Source organism: Montipora capricornis, chromosome 14 (assembly GCF_036669925.1).
Source record: "Montipora capricornis isolate CH-2021 chromosome 14, ASM3666992v2, whole genome shotgun sequence".
In the NCBI taxonomy this organism is placed as follows: Eukaryota; Metazoa; Cnidaria; class Anthozoa; order Scleractinia; family Acroporidae; genus Montipora; species Montipora capricornis.
This window is the reverse complement of record NC_090896.1, coordinates 812,197-830,811: the sequence shown is the minus strand read 5'-3', so window position 1 is coordinate 830,811 and position 18,615 is coordinate 812,197. Positions and strand designations below refer to the sequence as shown.

The window sequence follows — 18,615 nt, the reverse complement described above, 5'->3', positions numbered from 1 at the left end:
GCATACTGGGCCGTTGATTAGCCTGCTTGCGGGCGGCAATTTGTATTTTGGTCGCCATATTGGGCGGGTAGAAGTCGGAAGACCTCCCAGCCCAGACCTATTAAATCCCATGCTCTTCCAATACGGTGTCTGATACGTGTTTCGCGGCAACAGCAACATCTATTTCCTGAGAGCAGCCGGCTGATCAGTACCACCAAACACTACGGCACATAAAATTCGATAGTGTGAAATTATTTCTAATTTTCTCTGGTCATTGACTATTGTGTTAAGGTACATTTGAACATTTTCACGTAGAATTTGCGCTGTGTAAAGCAGTATTCTGACCGATACAAACAAGCCATCGAGAAGCCAGAGTGGTGCCTTTCGCATTATTGTCTTACGGTTTTTTGCAGAAACCATACTGTAGGCAGGCCTTCCCCTCCAGGGGAGACGAGAACAACGAGGATGGACAAATCTTGCATGCCAAGTACCATACTAGATAAAGACCTTGGTCAACTGCAACCTGACTTAATTATATGATTTTATTCAACATTTTAAGCTTCCTGTGTTCTCTACTCTGCAAATAACGATCACCCCTCTTGAATACCGGTGTAACACGGGCTTCCTCCTATTCCCCAAACCATTCCAAAGTCTATCTAGATCAGTGTTTTAAGATGCCTGTCAATCTTTGAAGTAATTTCAAGGGCACGTTAACTGGAGTACACTCGGGTGGAGCTCGTCTGTCACTATGGCTTTATTAGGGCTGAAAAATCTTTTCACCTTGTTGGTTGGATGTAATTAATGACTAGATCTTACGTAACTTCAAGGGGCCCGTCTCCTCAGGTACCTCCTCTTTTACAGATACAGTCTTGAATTGCCTATCCAAAATTTCAGCTTTGTACCATGGACTATCCCATATTAGTATCACCCAACTAGACTAATGCAAATCCTGCATTTTGATCTGCTATTGTATTTTTGAAAGTGGCCCATACTAACTATGAAAAAAAGTTTGGGGCGAGGGGCACTTTAGGGCAGGGCCACGCTAACTGAATCTGTCTTCAAGGTATTCTATGAAGTGTCTTTACAGGGATCTTCGGATGATTCGGGGAAAATGGTAGACTCTACATAAATGATCTGTGATCTCGCGCTTGAGGCTACGCACTTCATGCATCATATATTCTTTGTTTCCATTGTAAGTTCGATTTAACTTCTGAAATAGCCTTTCCCCTTGAGCCAATTGGTCTGGAAGCTTCCTGGTTTGAATTTGACCTTTCTAGGTCAAAGGTGCGAGGTAAAGATTGCTGTTTTTATTTTCTCTTTTCTCTTCCTCCCAAGAGAAACTGGAAACAATGCTTAAGCAAAATGCTGGAATGCAAACAAAGAGTATTCTTGTATTTTTGAAAGCGGCCCATACTAACTATGTCCTAACGTGCCTTTGAAGGACATTTGAGTTTATTCCAACTAGCCTACAAATAGCAAATTACTCAAACAATTGATTTAAAACAGTGCCTTCATTTTACTACTCTTTACTTTATGTAATACAGTCTAAATAACTATATGTAACAGCATTTACTGTTGGCTATGCGCAAGAACAAAAAAATGACGATGTACCAGTCCTTTTCGTTTAAAGCTTGGTCACTCAACCACCGGCCGGTTAAAAATAAACAAAAGCGACGTGAACTCTTTTTAGAAGCGTCAACGATCGCATTAGCAACTGCAGGAACTGCAGTTGCTGGAATTCTCTTTTTGTGGGGAATAAGGCTGAATTACCTTTACAGGAGAAGGTATTTTCGCTGTATGTAGTTTGTATTCTCCAATTTAATACATGGCTGCAGCGGCGCGGATCGAGTGCTGCATCACAATTTATGCATGCATGCAGACTAAGTGCGATTAATTGTGCTTTGACGATAAGCTACAGTTATAATTTTTGTCAGAATTTTAGAGTGTTCATTATATCTCCTGATTTCTGTGTCTGCCACACAACTTGTTGTCACCCATTTAACATACTTTATACAGTAAATTAACTTAAAAGATTGTTGTGAAGGGGGTGGCTCTTAACTACTAAACCGTTGCCATGGACCCCATGCCATGCCAATAGTCATTTTTCGAATTCCTTTAACTGTACAGTAATCCTTTTTTGCCAAGTGTGTTCTACTTAACATAACTTTGTACGGTTTGACTTACAACCATATGGCTTTTCTAAAACGAGGGTAATGGTAAGACCAAGGGTCAGGGTAAGGGTAAGGATACGAATACAAAAAGTATCCTAAACATGCATAAAAGCTAACCTTAGGCCTAATTAGGCCTAAACAAAAGTTTAAGGTTAGCTTTTATGCATTTTTAGGATACTTTCTGTATTCGTATCCTTACCCTTACTGTGACCCTTGGTCTTACCCTTACCCTTGTTTTAGCAACGCCGGACAACCATATTTGGTAAATCATGTGACCAAAACAGAAAATCCCTAAAAACTCAGCGAGTTAACTATGTTTTTCACAATTTTTTAACGCAACAAAACCTGTAGCATGGATTTTAAAACAAATTATTTCTCAAGAAAATTATGATGTCATAATGCCCTCCTTTGATACACTTCTGCAGCTACATCTACACGTTCCAGCACTTGGCAAAGTCCCTTTTTGGCTTATGCATGTGTCTGTTTCTGCTTAGGTGGCCTAGATATCACTGCCAAGCCAACCACGTCCGCTGGAAAGAACAGGACAGCCACAACACTGGGGACTACATGATTCCCCTACTTTTATCGAATAGTGTGTGGGTTCTTTAACGTCCCACAGGGAACTTGTGCACATAGAAGATATTTGTGAGATGGGGCCTACGGTTTATAGTCCTTATCTGAGAAGACTTCAAAGTCTAACCATTTGCAGATAAAATTACAAAGGTACCGGTAGCACTTTCTCCTCAGTTAATTTAAGATCCTGAATGTTGAACTGGCCGGGGTTCGAACCTGTGACCCCCCGCATGAAAGTTCCCATCCGGTGAAAAAGGTCACCTCTTCCTTTCGTTTCCTGGGAACTTTTCCCATGTTTTTCACTGAAATGCATGGCAGAGAACTGGGACTAGTTGTGCATGCGCCTTCTGATTGAAGTGATGTCAGATTTCCATGGAAAAATTTACTTTACAGAAAGATCCTTGCAACCTTTTTGTAGGGCTCTTTGACTAAAGAGCTTCCTTAGCAACCATTGTCTTTCTGTAGTTAAGTGCCACCCCCATCAAGTATTACTAAGCAAAAAAGGTGATAAGCATGTTCATGTTTGTGTTTTCGGGATTAGAATTATGGACGAAATTCCCCAGAGCCTAGTAGATTAAGTTTTAGGTACCGACAACAATAATGGGGAGTAGCAATGAAGAGCTGCAGCAATACTCTTGCCCCGGGAAGGGTGGGGGGGGGGGGAACTCCCATATGAAACAGACGGGGATGCTCGTTGTCTCGCTTAGGGTTGTAAATTTTGGATTTTGGTCTCGCTTAGGGTGTTCCAAGCAAACTGACAGGATGCTTTGGCTGTGTGAGTTCCAGTGGCCTCTGTGCTACTTTGCCAAAATTTGCCAATTGCCCAATTAGTAAGGCACCATAATGCTCACTATGTAAATTATGAGCTAAAGGCCTTATTGTCTCTGCAGACTTTGGCTATCTAGCACTTGTTCCTTGGCTGTTATGGCGTTAACAGGCTGTGATGGATGATAAGTAACTCCACAGCCACTGGAAGGTATGTTCAAAATAATCTTTTTATATGGTTTTTTTTTCTATTAAGAAATTGTGATATATTTTTTGTCTATAACATGTAGACATCATTGTCTGCTTAAAATACATTTAACATCCAATGAATTTTATCACTGGTCCCATAATCTGTGGGACTCTGTTGAATTATGCAGATGTTGAGAGAATCCTCAATGACTTGGCTAATGCCATTTGTACATGTAAGTGTGTATTGTGAAGGACTGTGGAACCAATTACTATGTGTTTCCAAACTGCAATTATTAACTTTTAAGTCTATATTATCTTTAAGTTGACTTTTATAAATTAGTAAGTAAGTAAATCAATCAATCAATCCAAAATCAGGTAAATTCAGTATATTCAGGTGCATAAAACAATGACATTTCCCATGCTTTTTGTAAATATAGCTAATTAAATAATCACAGAATTTGTCTGCTGTATTTTGACAAGTTGGTACTAAATACATTATTCACATGTAGAAAAACATTTAAATTTTTAAACCAATTACTATGTGTACTAAATACATTATTCACATGTAGAAAAACATTTAAATTTTTAAACCAATTACTATGTGTACTAAATACATTATTCACATGTAGAAAAACATTTAAATTTTTAAACCAATTACTACATACAATACATTATTCACATGTAGAAAAACATTTAAATTTGAATTTCGTCACAGCTGCATCAGTTTCACCCAGCTTGCTCTGCATGTCAGTATTTTTTTTTTCAGAAGATACATGTATATTAACAAGGAGGTTGCTATTTTAAACCATGTTCCTTTAAGTGCTACCTAGGGACTTTAGGGGCTGCTGTTTTTGTTTTGGCCCTGAAGTAACATCCTATTTTTCGGTGAATAACTTTCCTTTTTTCCTATTGTTGCTCTGCTTGACACCCTGATCATCTGCAAGCTTCCTTTTCAAAAAAAGGATTGTATTTTTTGGTAGCTGCTTGGTCCAATGCTTCTGATAGGATGCTGGAATTTTATGTAGATGCCCCTGGCTCCAGTCCTGCACAGACCTTCAACTGAATTTGTTAGTGATTGTCCTACTGTTCAAATATCCTTGAGTGGTTTCCTCCTGTCAGTCTTCCTGTCCTGTCAGTGGTTGCCTTTAGTCATTTGGGTCGTTTAGAGCTTTTAAATTTGTATACAGTATTTCAATTTCTACTCTCTCTACACTGCCTCACCAGCTGTGTGACAAGCTTATTTACAATCTTTGACTGAAAGGGTAGCGCTTCCTTTTAGTGCAAAAAAGGCTGTGGCAAGATCAGATTTCCTATATGGATAATCACCTTAAAAGGGTGGGCCAGTAATGATGAACTAATTGGTCAAACAAGGATCTAAATATTAATGAATTTCATTCTGTCAGTTACCAGAATTTAAGTAAAAAAGCATTGCAGGTTAAGCTTCAATCTCGTTTTCTTTTCAAAGTAACGCTACTTTCAACTTTATAACTCTAGATGCAGCACATGAATGAGTCGCGCGTGAAACAGCTCCTTGAATAAATTGCACCTTGCTCAACAGGTCCACTTGCAACATGGTGACCAACAAATGCACAACCGTCTGGCTGCATCTCTGAGGCCACGAAAATTCATATATATTTCTTATGATGTTATCTTTGTGAGAAATTTGCGTCTAAAAAGCTTTGATTTGGTTAGCAAGGCTGAAGTAAAAACTATCCAAAAGAAAAGTACAGTGGAACCTCCCTTCAAGGGACACCCCCTCAGGACCAGGGCAAGTGTCCACTGAATAGAGGGGTTGGGTTGGAGACAAAGGTAAGTATGAACATTTTTCCGGGACCAAATTCAGTGTCCCCTGAATGGAGGTGTCCCTGAATAGAGATGTCCCAAATGAGAGGTTCCACTGCATATTAGAAAGGCGTGATTTTTTGATGAATGATACACTATGTACACAAGCAAGACGACCATGCTCTTTCCTTCGGCCTTGTCGAATAAAGTTCAAGGGAAGTTCTAACAACCATTGAAGAGTCAAAAAAGCGTTACGAAGGCTACAAAAGGAGACAGTGAATTGTAATTCAAAGGGAAAACGTCTGGCATCAATCTTCCATTTATTCAACCTTAAAGGAACTACAGAGCGTGGGGATCTCATGACCGTCTTCTATATTCAGTAACAATTAATAAATAGGCTGGAAAAAATCATGGGGGACGTTAACGCACTGATGTTAACACAGCTGTGTGTTAAACTTACTCAGCTCCCGTCCTCTGCAAAACAAATTTTAGTCTTTAAAACGTGCCCACTTCTGGTGACAAGTACCTAAATCGCCGAGAAAACAGAACGGTCACTGAGCGATGTGGTGCCCAGTCCTCGGAATATGTAAACTTCATTTAAACTGAGATAAAACGAAAACTGAAGCGTGTTTCCAAGAAGGGCCTCGCAGGCAACAAGAAATTAAAAGAAAATAGCTGTCCTTGAAGCTCCGTGCTTTATTTACCGGCCAATAGCAAAATTTTCGGAAGGGAAACATACTCTCTGCCTCGAAAGTCCCTCACATGCAGGTGTCCCTCACTGTACTGTCACTATAAATATGTCACTGTTCTAGTGAGCAAACAGGATATTGTCGGATAGAGTGTTACAAGACACCGTAGATTGTTCACTGAAACCGTCGGTAATGGGGAGAGCGTACCACTTTGAAACTTTCAACAACGATGCCAAAAGTGGAGATTATTATCAGGAGTGTCAACTTTCGCGCAAGAATTTTCATAAACTAGTTCTATGGCTCTTATCAACGAGAACAGAACTGCTTTAGTGCCACTAGAGATGCCACTGATCTGGTAAGCACACAGCCTTCATAAACTAGTTCTGTGGTTGTTATCAACGAGAACAGAACTGCTGTAGTGCCACTACAGATGCCACTGATCTGGTAAGCACACAGCCTTCATAAAGTAGTTCTATGGTTGTTATCAACGAGAAGAGAACTGCTGTATTGCCACTACAGATGCCACTGATCTGGTAAGCACACAGGATGATGTCGGTTGGATTGATATAAGGCAGGTTGCTTACTCAATCGTTCCCTCAGTGAAAATCGTTCAGTCCTCTCTTCTCTTTTTGTACGGTTTCTGACGAATACACACTTCTCATAGTCACAACTTGAGGCATTATTAAAGCTTTGTTGTCTCATATTGTGCCACCTGATTTGAGGCTAAACCGCCAATATCTTCACCATAATTTTCATCTAAAGCGTTTGGCAATGTCCGGGACGAGTTACCATCTGCAGAATGGCTGGATCCCACAGAGTTTAGTAAGGTCAATTGACTGGTGGCTGAGGTTACCAAACTTGACGTTGTTTTTAAGCTCGACCTCTCTGAGGATTTTATATTTCCCGAAGGAAATTCGATCGAGTTTTCAACAGCTTCGGGAGTGTCTAAGGTGATAGAGGCGTCTCCACCGGTCGCCAGCGTTGAAGGCGTGATAGAACGTGTACAGTCTTCAACTACAGTGCGCCGTTCCATAACGGGCGTTGCGTTTGAATTGCAAGGTAAGACAAAAGGCTGACCAGGAGGTGAAGAATGCTGAGAAAGTGACGCTGGTCTTCTTGGTGAGTACGCCGGTGGTGGTTCTTGTGGACAGTGGGAAACTTGTCTCTGTTCGTTCGTGTGAAGATTTGAATCGGTAATTCCCTCAGGGTAAAGGTCAGCGTAATTCTTGATCATACATAAAGAAAAAAAAAAAAAATTAAAAAGTTTTATAAGTAAATAAGAGAATAAGAAAACCGAAAGGTGAGTGCCATAAGGATGATCGAAAAAAGGTTCTGTGACCCCAAGCGAGGCAGTTCACCTAAACCTCTGCGCTCAAAACTTACTAACGTATGAATGAAAATAGAGATTAATGGAGGATTTAATGACATCAGAAAGAGAACACAATCATAGTTTAAATCATTGACTCAACGAAGTGCACGGTAACGTAGGATAAGATGAATCTATGATAATTGGGGGGATGTAGCGGACGCATTTCCGTGAAACTTGGAACCGGAAACGACAAACTGCTTGTTGTCATGAAACGGTCGCAACTTTTGTTTTTTTCGCTTGTTTTGCTGCTTTGAGAAGGAGCAAGACCAAGACAATCCCTTGCCTGTTAGCAAGACGAGCTCAAGCCTATACACCTTATTCCAAAATGGCCGCCATTTAGATATTCTTTTGTTTTTATTGAAATTAGACCTTGATGCCTCGTTCAAGGCAAAATATTCTTTTGAATTTGCAGCTCAAGAACGAGGCATCAAGGGCTAATTTGAATAAAAACAAAAGAATATTTAAATGACGGCCATTTTGGAATAAGGTCTATTAGCGCCAGGGAGCGACTTCAGAGGCAAGAAATGGGCTCATTTAAACCAAGTTTATTCAAAGTCTGGCTAAACGCAAATTTTAGTTTGTTTGTCGTATTTACGTGATACTAAATCTCTCTGTAGATGGTTTGCAACAACCTCGTTCCCAGGGTTTCTCTTCTTGTTGGCAACGACAAAGGAAGCAATGGTTTGCTGGGGGTGCTCAGTCTCGCGGGCTCAGAAAACCTGGTTGTGGTCATTGTTATTTAAGGTTTTTCGTGAGTTTGAGGACGTATGGATTATGGAGTGTTTTCACGTGACGTCACCGCGGCCATGTTGGTGTACCTAAACAATAAAACGGCGGCCATGTTTGTGTACCCAACTAAATATTTTATCAACTTACCGGTAATTTAAAATGAAACCCGAGCGCCGACCAGGTCTGGCCTGCAGTAGGCATCCCTTCGGTACTGGCTTGATTACGTTGAGTTGAAGCCCGCTGAGTATTGTTTGATCCAGTTGTGGTTGCCTAGAAATTCACAGTAATGAAATAAGGTACTGTAATTTCGGTTTTCATTTTTATTTTTTTCCAGTTCGCTCGTTGATTAATGCTTAAAAGAAAAAAAACGACTCGCTTTTCTCTGTCCGCTTTTTTCTTTCCTCTAGGCTATTCAAATAAAAGAGTAACATATTCCGTTTTATCTCCTTTCATACAACCTGTGAGAACTTAATGGATTACATACGCTTTACATCTTCTTACATCTACTCCATTGCCTGTCCGTTTTTGATGACAACAATCTAAATATCGCCTCACGCAGGTTCCTTAATAACAGTTCTACTACCACTAATACACCTTATTCCAAAATGGCCACCATTTTAGTATTTTTTTGTTTTCTTGCAAATGAACCCTTGTTGCCTCCTTCAAGGTTACAAGGAAACGAACGATGGTGGCCATTTTGGAATAAGGCCCTTATAACAATTTGCAAAGCGCCTTTTTTATTAAGCCCGATAGCGGTAAACAGTTCCTTATTCTACTAAATGTACAAAAAAAAAAAAAACAGCATAACTGCATAGAAGTATTTACTTTTCTCAGTTATTCAATTAAAAATTCCAAAGTGACGAATTTCTTTAGGTAGAGAATTCCAGAGGTTTTGAAAGGCGCGTGTTTGGGTTCCACAAGTTCCCTTACCTGTCGATGAGTCAATGATCTATCACGGCGAACCAATAGTATAGCAGCATTTAGCATTATGTCACAGCTAAGCAAGACCATCAAAGAGCTATACACCGCTAATCCGGCTTGTCCAGCTTTGTTTCTTTGCTGAAAGTATTCTTTCGGTTTATGATAAAGGTAATCGTGCTTGTTTTTGTAATATTCTCTGGTGACAGTTGCCTCAAAGTGAAAGTGTTTAATGACCACTGTGCCAATAACGATGTTGCAAATGATCATGATGACAATGGCAAACGTACAACAGCCCACGAAAACACCAAGCTGTGGGATACAAAAAAAAGGACTAAGTTGCAAGAAAGTGCTCATTTTATGTATTCCAACTAGTAATAATCTCGGATTATTGAAGTGCGTTCGACAGTCGCAGAAGGGTTAAGGGAAAGAAACAATCTTATAGGAACTAACAATCATGTGGTGTGCGATCGTCATTTGTGCATATGACGTATCACTGCACGTGAGACGTAATTCAAGATGGCGCCGAAAAAGCAGCCGAACGAAAAAACGAAAACTTGCCAAAGCTCTCCCTATGCACAGGATACCCAAGATTAGAAATTGCGTTCTTCTAATGTCGAACGCAACAAGAGAGTATGAGGAAAAAGAGCCAATCCCTGTGCCCCTTGAAAACTAATTGAATCTATTTTTAGATCGCGTCCGTGCTGCGAAGGTTATTTTCATCTGTTGTTTCCATGACCGCGCGGTTCACTTCACACCAACTGACCAATAAGGTGTCGTGTTTGAAATTACCTCGCAATATGAAAGGGAGCAAATAACAGATTTCAAATAATTTTCATCGGAATATGGCCAAATATGGGGGTATCTCATATTCTCTTGATTACAATTAATGTATTCGAGGACTCGTTTCTCGAAGATCCTGAAACTATTCGCGTGTAATGATACAAATCCCTCTGAATCTCAAGAACGGAGAGGTTTAAAGTCATCAAACTATATCAAAACTACACAGTCATCTTGCTTTTTCTTATCTTAAACACGTGTTAAAAGACCATCTTTCCAAACGCAAGTTTCACAAGTGGACCCCAAGAAACTCAAGGTGTCATTCATTGAATACGACGTTGTAAGGGCAGGCAAGCGCTAGATGTCGTACACCATCTTGTTTTGGGGGAAAAGAATACCGTGGAAACGGAAATTGTCACAGGATCTTTGATTCACCATATGTACAGCCTTCTCAAAATATTTTTGGGGAGCAGGTCATAAGGAAAGTGGAGACGGTTTGGTGCTAAAGGCACCCAAGCGAGTGCCCAAAGGACGCAAGCTTCTAGGGGGGTCTGGGGGCATGCTCCCCAAGGGAATTTTTTCAATTCAGATGCAATTTAGTGCAATCTGGGGGATTTGACACTTGCTTGGAGTCTGATAAGAAATACTGGAATGTTAGTTAAATAAACATTTCATGTGCGCAACGCCAAAAAAAAAAAAAACGCGGACGCAAAACAACGTGAAACAAACTTTTTTCAAGCTTTTATTTTATCTCCAGTGACTTCATGTACAAGCTAAAAATGTGCTGTCCGACATTTTCTGACTGGAAGGAGACGGTCAAGCTTTCTGAGGAGGTGGCTCATTGAGCCGTTGACCGGCCGGTTTTGAGAAGGCATAATGTAGGCTATGGAGTAGAGATTAACGCTTAATGTTGTGCCGCCATCTTGATTTGAGGGAAAAGAGGGACAAAGGGAAGAGTGCAAAAAATTCCCATTTCCCACTCCTTCTTCGTCTCTGGACTTAAAAATCTACTTTCAGTGTCATGACGGTATAAGCGCGCCACTTCTTCTGATTAGTATATGATATTTTGCAGATTATTTCCTATAAAAGATGGCCAAAGATTGTCGTATCTTCCCAAAGATCTTCGAAATTCTAGACACTTCCCAATATTTATACTGACATTTTCCAACATGTCAAGGACAATTAGTCTAAATAACTTATTTGAGACGAATTAGCACATAATTGTACACGTTAGCTGGGTGCTTACCCTGCAATCATTTCCTGGTTTTGCAGCGCTACCCATTCCTGCTACACCTGTCAGCAGCATCTGCATCATAATAAAAAACAATAAGGGAATAACATGACTTTTTTCGAGAATATTGTTTATTTGCGCCGTCAACACTGTAAAAATTACTAGCAACGAATAATTGACCATTATTATCAATATACGCGGCCAGATAGAAAATCGGCCCTTGTAGTGTCATTTGCGGCCCGAGCGCGAGCTGCTGAGCCTCAGTGGATGCCACTGGCAACAATAGTTTAATATGCATTTCTTAAGATTTTTACCGATTTATTTCGGAGGTACCTCGCATGGGACTGCAGGTCCCGTTTGCACGTTACCTTTTGGTCGGTTTTTTTTTTTTAACCTGTATGTAATTAATTATTTAAAAGAGATTCAGACCAATAAAGTTGAAAGAAACAAACAAAAAACAAACAAACAGTGTTTTGACTGCTCCTCTTAAGCAATTCATTGTCTGTACGTATGTGCACCCTAAGGCCTAAAAAGTTTCAGTTTGAATGACTACCATGCTCATTCTACTCAACACAGAAAGCCAAAAAAGATTAATCAATTTTTCAAATCGGCTCTCTTGCTGTTTCAACTAATCCACATTGCTATATCCACCAATAGCGTTGCTCCATCTTTCACTCTATAAAACGTTAACAATCGATAACTCTCTAATTCGCGCCTACGAAGGACTAATGGTCAAACCGCCAGCTTCCAATTTCTCACGTCAACATGACACTTGTACTTTATGCTTTGTTTCTACCCACGTTCCCTTCTTTGCAATTATTTTGTGCATGTTATAATGGTTAGTCATGCATGTCTCAAACTTGTTGAAATTCCGACAGTTTTTTGAAAATTTTTTTGTAACTCGCGAGGCTGTGAGACACATCGAAAATATGTATGTATTATAAATTAGAGAGTAATAAATTTTTTGAATAATTTCATCAGCACGAGAAGTTTATTACCCTTTTGTTTACCTTATTTCTCTGTTTGTTTACAAAGCCGTAATGCTGATTGTACTGAGCAGGATGTTGGATGTTGGTCGTAAAAGTGGAGTGAGAGGTTAGTGAGAGCAACCCACTGACCTTAGTTTTGAGGTTATAATTGGCAAACTAGAGCTATCAGCTTAGCATAGTTTCTCTCGTGACTGTCAGCGTAGTGAAGTTCCCCCAGTATGCGTTTGAGGTTGAGCGCTAATGTTCTCGCGTGTCATCGGCGCCGAATATTCAACATTTTGAATAATTTTGCGCACGAGTGACCATTTCCTCCAAGTGTACGTGCGTGTAAAGCTATCAGTTGCAAATCAAAATGGCAACTAGCAGTATTGATGTCCCAATTTTGAATTGAAAATATTTATAACACGCATGCGTATTTGCCTCGGATTGTAAACTGATAGCTTTGCACGCGCGCACACTTGGAGTAAATGGTCACTCGTGCGCAAAATTATTCAACATGTTGAATACTCGGCGCCGATGGCACCCTTGAACATTAGCGCTCAAAACGCCACCGTACACTCTGGGAACTTGCTTACGACAACAGTCACGAGTGAAACTTTTGTCAGCTGATAGCTCTAGTGTGCGGCGGGCTTTGTGTGATTCTCTTTACTCTAAATGGAAATTTAAAAAATGGAAGAATTATTGCCCCTGAGTTAACGTCGAGACTAAGAGTACTCTTCTTAATGTAACGTAAAACGATTTAGCCTCACGATGCCTCAAACAAATAAGTCATAGCGTAATGTCCTAGCTCTTTTTTATATCCTCTCCGACACTAAGTTGGAAATTACTATGCCATTAAACTATGAAAAAGACTTTAAAAAGGGAGCTAGTCATTTTAATGCTTTGTGGTTACTTTTTGGCTTCGTGGCCACATTTTTAAAAATATCATTATTTTGTATGATAGAGACCTTTAGATCCCAGGACGAGGACGACTGTGAGTACGATTTTTCCGTTCTGAGCATGCGCGCTTTGAAAAATGTCGGCCTCGTCGGCCTCCAAACCTTATGCGCATGCTCAGTACGGAAAAGTCTTACTCGTAGTCCGGCGTCCTCGTCCTCCGATCCAAAGGTCTCTGACGTCGCTACAATGGCAAAAAATAAACTTAAAAGCTTGTGTCTAATGAAATCAAGATCGATGATGGGGTTTAAAACACTGTGGTGGCGCTGCGCATACGTTGGTGGGGAAGTGAAACACGGAAATCATGGTTTATCAACTGGGTTGGTATGGTAAATTGACTACTGTGTGTTTGACGTGTTGATTAAGAGAGGCTGAGGCCTTTCCCAGTCGATGTGCACAGCTTCCTTCAATTTTGGCTGAAATTTCGTGCAGGCAGAATCATTGATGTCAATGAAATCTGTCGAGCGGGATGGACTGCAAGATTCCGAGCTTTTCTAATGTTTTTGGCAAATTGACAGAGAGATGTTCACGGACTTCTGTAAAAAAGTGGGCTTGTTTCGCCGATTTAACAAGCTTTACAGCAAGCAAAAGAGTACACTGCATATGAAAGGGATTGTCTAGAGACAGCGTAGTCCCTCGGGCTCCTAAAATAACTGATGAAAAAGTGCTGCCTTTGTAATAACATCCGCAATTGATTAGACTTTTAAGTCTTCTCGGATAAGGACTCTCAGTAAACCGTAGGCCCAGTCTCACAACCCTGCAATGTTCATAAAATCTGTAAGACGTTAAATATCCCACACACTAGTCGAAAAGTGTAGGGCATGTAGTTCCCGGTGTTGTGGTCTGGCCTTTCCTTCAGCAATGTGGTTGGCTTGGCGTTATCTTCTGAATGGCCGGACTACTGATCGATGAGACCACATTATAGCAAAACAGACAGTAGTCAAATTGAAGGAGTGCAAGTGCTGAAACTGGTAAACCTAAACCTAAAAAGGATCTTTCACTGCGAAAAGACTTTGTGAAAACGAACTTGATGTCAATATCCTTATAATTGAATAACAGTTGACAAATAAGACAACATATCTTTTTTGTGTAAAGATGTCTTAAGGCATTATTCTAGTAAAACACGTCCAGCTCAAACGGGAAACAATGTTTTGATAAACTACCTTACTTAGGCAGTTTTTCATAAGTAGCGAAAATATGTCTAGATATTTCACGGCCTTACACGAAGACAGTCTTTTTCAAACAAATCTAGCAGTTTTGGAATGTCTCTAAGCGGTAGCATTCGTCCCTTCCCCCCCCCCCCGCCCCTTCCCTGCTAGGAGACGCACACCAACGCACACAAAAGAAATCAGGTGATTAAATCACCAGACGCTGCCAGATCAGATCAGGTGACAGGAATTATCAGAGTTGTATATAAAAGAGTTAACCTGACGGGTCAACTGTGATGTGCTGAATGGTGAGCTGTTAATTAATCATATCACTCATTCTGCATTCTGAAAGGAGATGTCTCCAGAAATCTAACAAACATTTTTTTCACCTATGTTTCTCAAAGGTCGATCCATGTTTGAACAATTTTCAATGTAACCTACTAGCTCATTCCACAGTTTCATTGTTAAGTTTGCACAGTGGTAACTTTAGTTACAGAGTGAGATTTTAAACAATTACTTCTTTCCTTTGCTTCCTATGGTTTTTATCTTCTGTTAAAATTTGCGTTTTTAATTAATGCATCGTGAGACCTATACTATTTTTTGGCTTTAGAAAGTAAAATTCACTTTAGCTACGTGTTCGTCATATCTGACCATGGAAACTTTTAGCGCACGATTCATCACCGTCAGCAATGGCTGATAGCGATGGATACAATAATTAAAAAAAAAAAGATTCGTATGTTGCCTCCTTTCCAGCGTACACCGTCATTCGGATCTCGTCTCCTGATTTACTTTATTCAAAGCATAAATAATGTAATGATGATGATTGCTATTCGACTCTTACAGTCGTCATTTGCAATACTTCGCTCACTTTTGATTATCAACGTCCTATTTGCCACCAAAAGTCCTTAAATATAAGACTGTGCTTTCGATGGCTAAGTGCATGTCTTTTATTTTCGAGTGATTCTAAGGTTAAAGAGCAACAATATTTTATCTTTCTCCGCTTCTGATTACAACCACTTTTTCCTTCTCGTGACTGTTTTGGAAACAGGGACGTGGGTTATGGTTTTGCTGTCCTCCCGTACATACATTTAATGGCTTAATGAGCCCATCAAAAGAATTTGCCCCAAAACCCTTTTTTGACGCTTAGTCATATTCTTGCCAAATCTAGGCGTCTGTATGGAGGGAACAAGGAAAACTGACTTTATCTATTTTGAATCGTAACTGTGGTAGTTGCATTCATTATTCTGCAAACCAGAGTAGCATCAAGCCAAGTCTGATTTTAAAAAGTGTGGTTGCCGTGTGAACGAACCTAAATCTTCCGGGTTTATTTGCAAGAAACCTCATTCGTTATCTTTCGCGTGATTTTGTTGATCGCCGTGTGCTAAAACTTTGATTTTACCTCATCACAGTTATTAACGTTACGTAACGATTAACAGCGAGTTTACAAGGTTAAGTGCTCGCTGAACTTGATGGAAGCTTCTTAAGAACCAACGCAATTCGCGGATCTTTCGGCTCACCTGGCCACAATTGTTTAAAGGCCGGATAACTTTATCCAGTGGATAAATCACCATCCACTTTCTTCCGGAGAAGAACTTGTCTCCGTACAATTTTAGGAAGCCTCGCCCTTTTAAGAATTTTAAGGCTCGTACAAATCGTTTTAAGAACACTTTCTTTCCAGCAATGACCATTATTTAGATTTTAATATTTGGTGTTTAGTTAGAAATAGTTTTAATAATAATTTTTACATGTAAATATTTCATATCAATTATTATGTAAATTTTACCCAATTCAGTTTAGTGACTGCGTTGTAAAATGCTGCAATAATCTATCTATCTATCTATGTATCTATCTATCTATCTATCCAGGTGAAAGGTTGGCCAAGTTTTTTTAATACACGTCTTTACTTAGGTGTACCTAGTAGAGTGTGCACAGTTCACAGTTGTGAGAATAAATGCTGAAATCCTTGCACAAAAATAAAGGAGCAAATCCCTTGAGTATCGTCATATGATCTGATTAGGTAAAACAAAATGTACAAGGGATTAAGGTTTTGAACAACTGAGGCGTGGAGCATCCCTTGTTGCTGCTTACATATTTACTTTCAATTCACTGTGCATGATTCATAAAAAAATGTCAGCCTTTTTTGGTAGGCACTTGAAACAGCATTTCCGGAAAACAAACGAAACAACAGGGAAAGAATTCAACTATGGTTTCACCAAGTGTCTGTACAACCTTATGCAAGCATACAATACTTTATGGACTGTTTTTATCCAAGAGAAGCATAATACTTCAAGACAAGTCATTGACTTATGCTTCTGTATCTTAATTGTCTATCAAGAAGACGTCATAAACTATATGACACGCACTAGGCTTTGGGAACATTTTATAAGGCATTTTACATACATCTGGTGTAATGATGGTCACAAGTTCCAGACGAACTGTCCATCTTAGTTCGTCTTCGAAGATCTGCTCTTAATGCTAGAAGAGCCCAACAGACGAAGGAATTTTGCTCAAATTCATCCGAGACGAACTTTACGTCTTCAGTGTCTTTCCTTCTATTTCGTAATTTTCGTACACACTGTATTTATTACCGTTGTTATGTATTTCACCAGTTGAGAATTTTCGGTTTGCTTCTGGACCTGCTTATTTTGGATCACAGATAGCCGATTCCATATTTTGGGTAAACACTTCAAACACACTCGTACGAAGAAACAAATTTATCACCGTAAGGTGTTTTGGAAATCAGAAATCGCTAGAAATCAACTTAGTATATTCGCTGTTTAGTCAGGCTTAAAACATTGGACGTGACATGCCACGAAACATGCTTACGCTGGTTCCCACCTGAGGAATAATTTTACAGCCCATTGTAAAATGTTTGACGAGTCTGCGACAGACGTTTATCGTAAAACACTTACCCAGCCGCCGATCCAAATTCCCATCCCGAAAACTCCAACATAGAAATCGGTTACGTTAATAGAAGCAATTCCTATTATCACCACCAGTATTCCAAGAGCGACGTTTAGGAAGGAGAGCCATTGGAGTACTCTTATCTTCGATGCCATACCTTCAAATCTCATCGGAGACTAGTATTGACGGTGTTATGAAACTGCAAGAGATTGCGATGCAAAACTATTGTGAAAGCATTCAATACAAAAGGGAAACCACAGGCGTTCGAATCCAGTCCTCCCCTAGATTTGATCTTTAAGTTCCGCCCCTATCCCACCCTCCTCTGACCTTTTTATACTCACAATAAATCCAGCGCTTTCTCTAATTTTGTTTCCTTGAGGAGTCTTGGCCTTGATGTAGTCCAAGCGATGCTAAGAATGGCCACAAAGGGTGCCAAATGTTAAAGAGCAGCAAAAGTGGTTGGACCTTCAAAACAGCGGACAGAGCTTCGCGTTGAAATAGTCAATGTCATGAGTCGTCGAAACTGTCACGGTAGAGTCACGGACGAACCGTCGTAATCTTAGTCCTCGGTCAGCTGCTTTGCGTGTGTCGGTGGAATGAAACCTCAACTTAGACACAACTGTAGTCGATCTGTCAACCCCCGAATCGGCGTACTCTTAATTATTCATTATAGGCGGAGTTGGGCGAATAACAACAACAGTAACACCATTACTAAGACAGATTCTACATTATTTGTTACTCACAATTAGCGTGTCTATTCGAAATGGGCAAGAATAAACTTAATAGAACAGGCACATTACAGAAAACAAGAATAAGCAATAGCGAGAAAACTATTTCAAAATAAGAAAATGAAAGGAAATTATCACCGAGTAAAGTAAATCAATTTGATCTGAATAAGAAAGAAAGATTAACTGCGCTCATATCGACGTACGTAAGCCTCCGCACTCTCCAAAACCTTCAAGAGTAATTTGCGCAGTTTTCGTTTGAAAAGAGGTTTACTTAAGTCACATGGCTTAGGAGGAATCATATTCCAAATTCTCGACCAGTTCTAGAGAAGGAGAACAGTTGTTTACTGAGTCTAGTTGAAACGTTTAATTAAAGAGGCAATTTCCTGCTTGAATCACTCACTTACTCACCCTTGGTTGTGATCGTGACACTTGAATTGTGTGACACAAAAACGAAAGAAACCCACAAATTTTAAGCTTACCTTGATTTTATCCACAGCAGGTTCTTTTCTTCTTTACTCTATTTCCGAAGCTTAATTACTTTGGAAAGTTCAAATAATATACCCAGCGTTGTAAATTGAAAGAATTAAGTTATAATTCATCAAGTACCGCACGTTCCCTCAGGGGAAAACCAAATAATGCAAATGCAAAATGAATGATGCGTTAAAATATTTATATTTTAAGAACCATTGCGGGTACAATATCAAGAAAATCCCGTGTAATTTATAAGTAATTTTA

The 18,615-nt window shown here is 39.7% G+C and overlaps 1 protein-coding gene and 1 long non-coding RNA gene across 6 annotated transcripts in view; one reads left to right on the top strand and one right to left on the bottom strand.

Moving 5' to 3' along the window:
• The first annotated feature begins 1,635 nt into the window (after positions 1-1,635).
• The window catches only part of LOC138032194 (uncharacterized), a 35,781-nt gene continuing 18,801 nt past the window's right edge, over positions 1,636-18,615 (top strand). For 2 of the 5 annotated variants that reach the window (XR_011128303.1, XR_011128302.1), the window contains exons 1-4: positions 1,636-1,763; positions 2,645-2,873; positions 3,614-3,699; positions 12,211-12,270. This is a non-coding gene — a long non-coding RNA (uncharacterized lncRNA). Of the gene's footprint in view, positions 1,775-2,644; positions 2,874-3,461; positions 3,499-3,613; positions 3,700-12,210; positions 12,271-18,615 lie in introns of those variants that run through there. The other 3 variants (XR_011128304.1, XR_011128305.1, XR_011128306.1) reach the window with 3 other exon arrangements.
• LOC138032192 (uncharacterized) lies at positions 5,765-17,679 on the bottom strand. Its single transcript, XM_068879805.1, has 6 exons — positions 17,494-17,679; positions 17,161-17,351; positions 11,191-11,250; positions 9,177-9,476; positions 8,394-8,516; positions 5,765-7,373 (listed from the first exon to the last, which is right to left on the bottom strand). The coding sequence occupies exons 2-6, from the start codon at positions 17,320-17,322 to the stop codon at positions 6,831-6,833; spliced, it is 1,188 nt and encodes a 395-aa protein (XP_068735906.1). The 5' UTR covers positions 17,323-17,351; positions 17,494-17,679; the 3' UTR covers positions 5,765-6,830.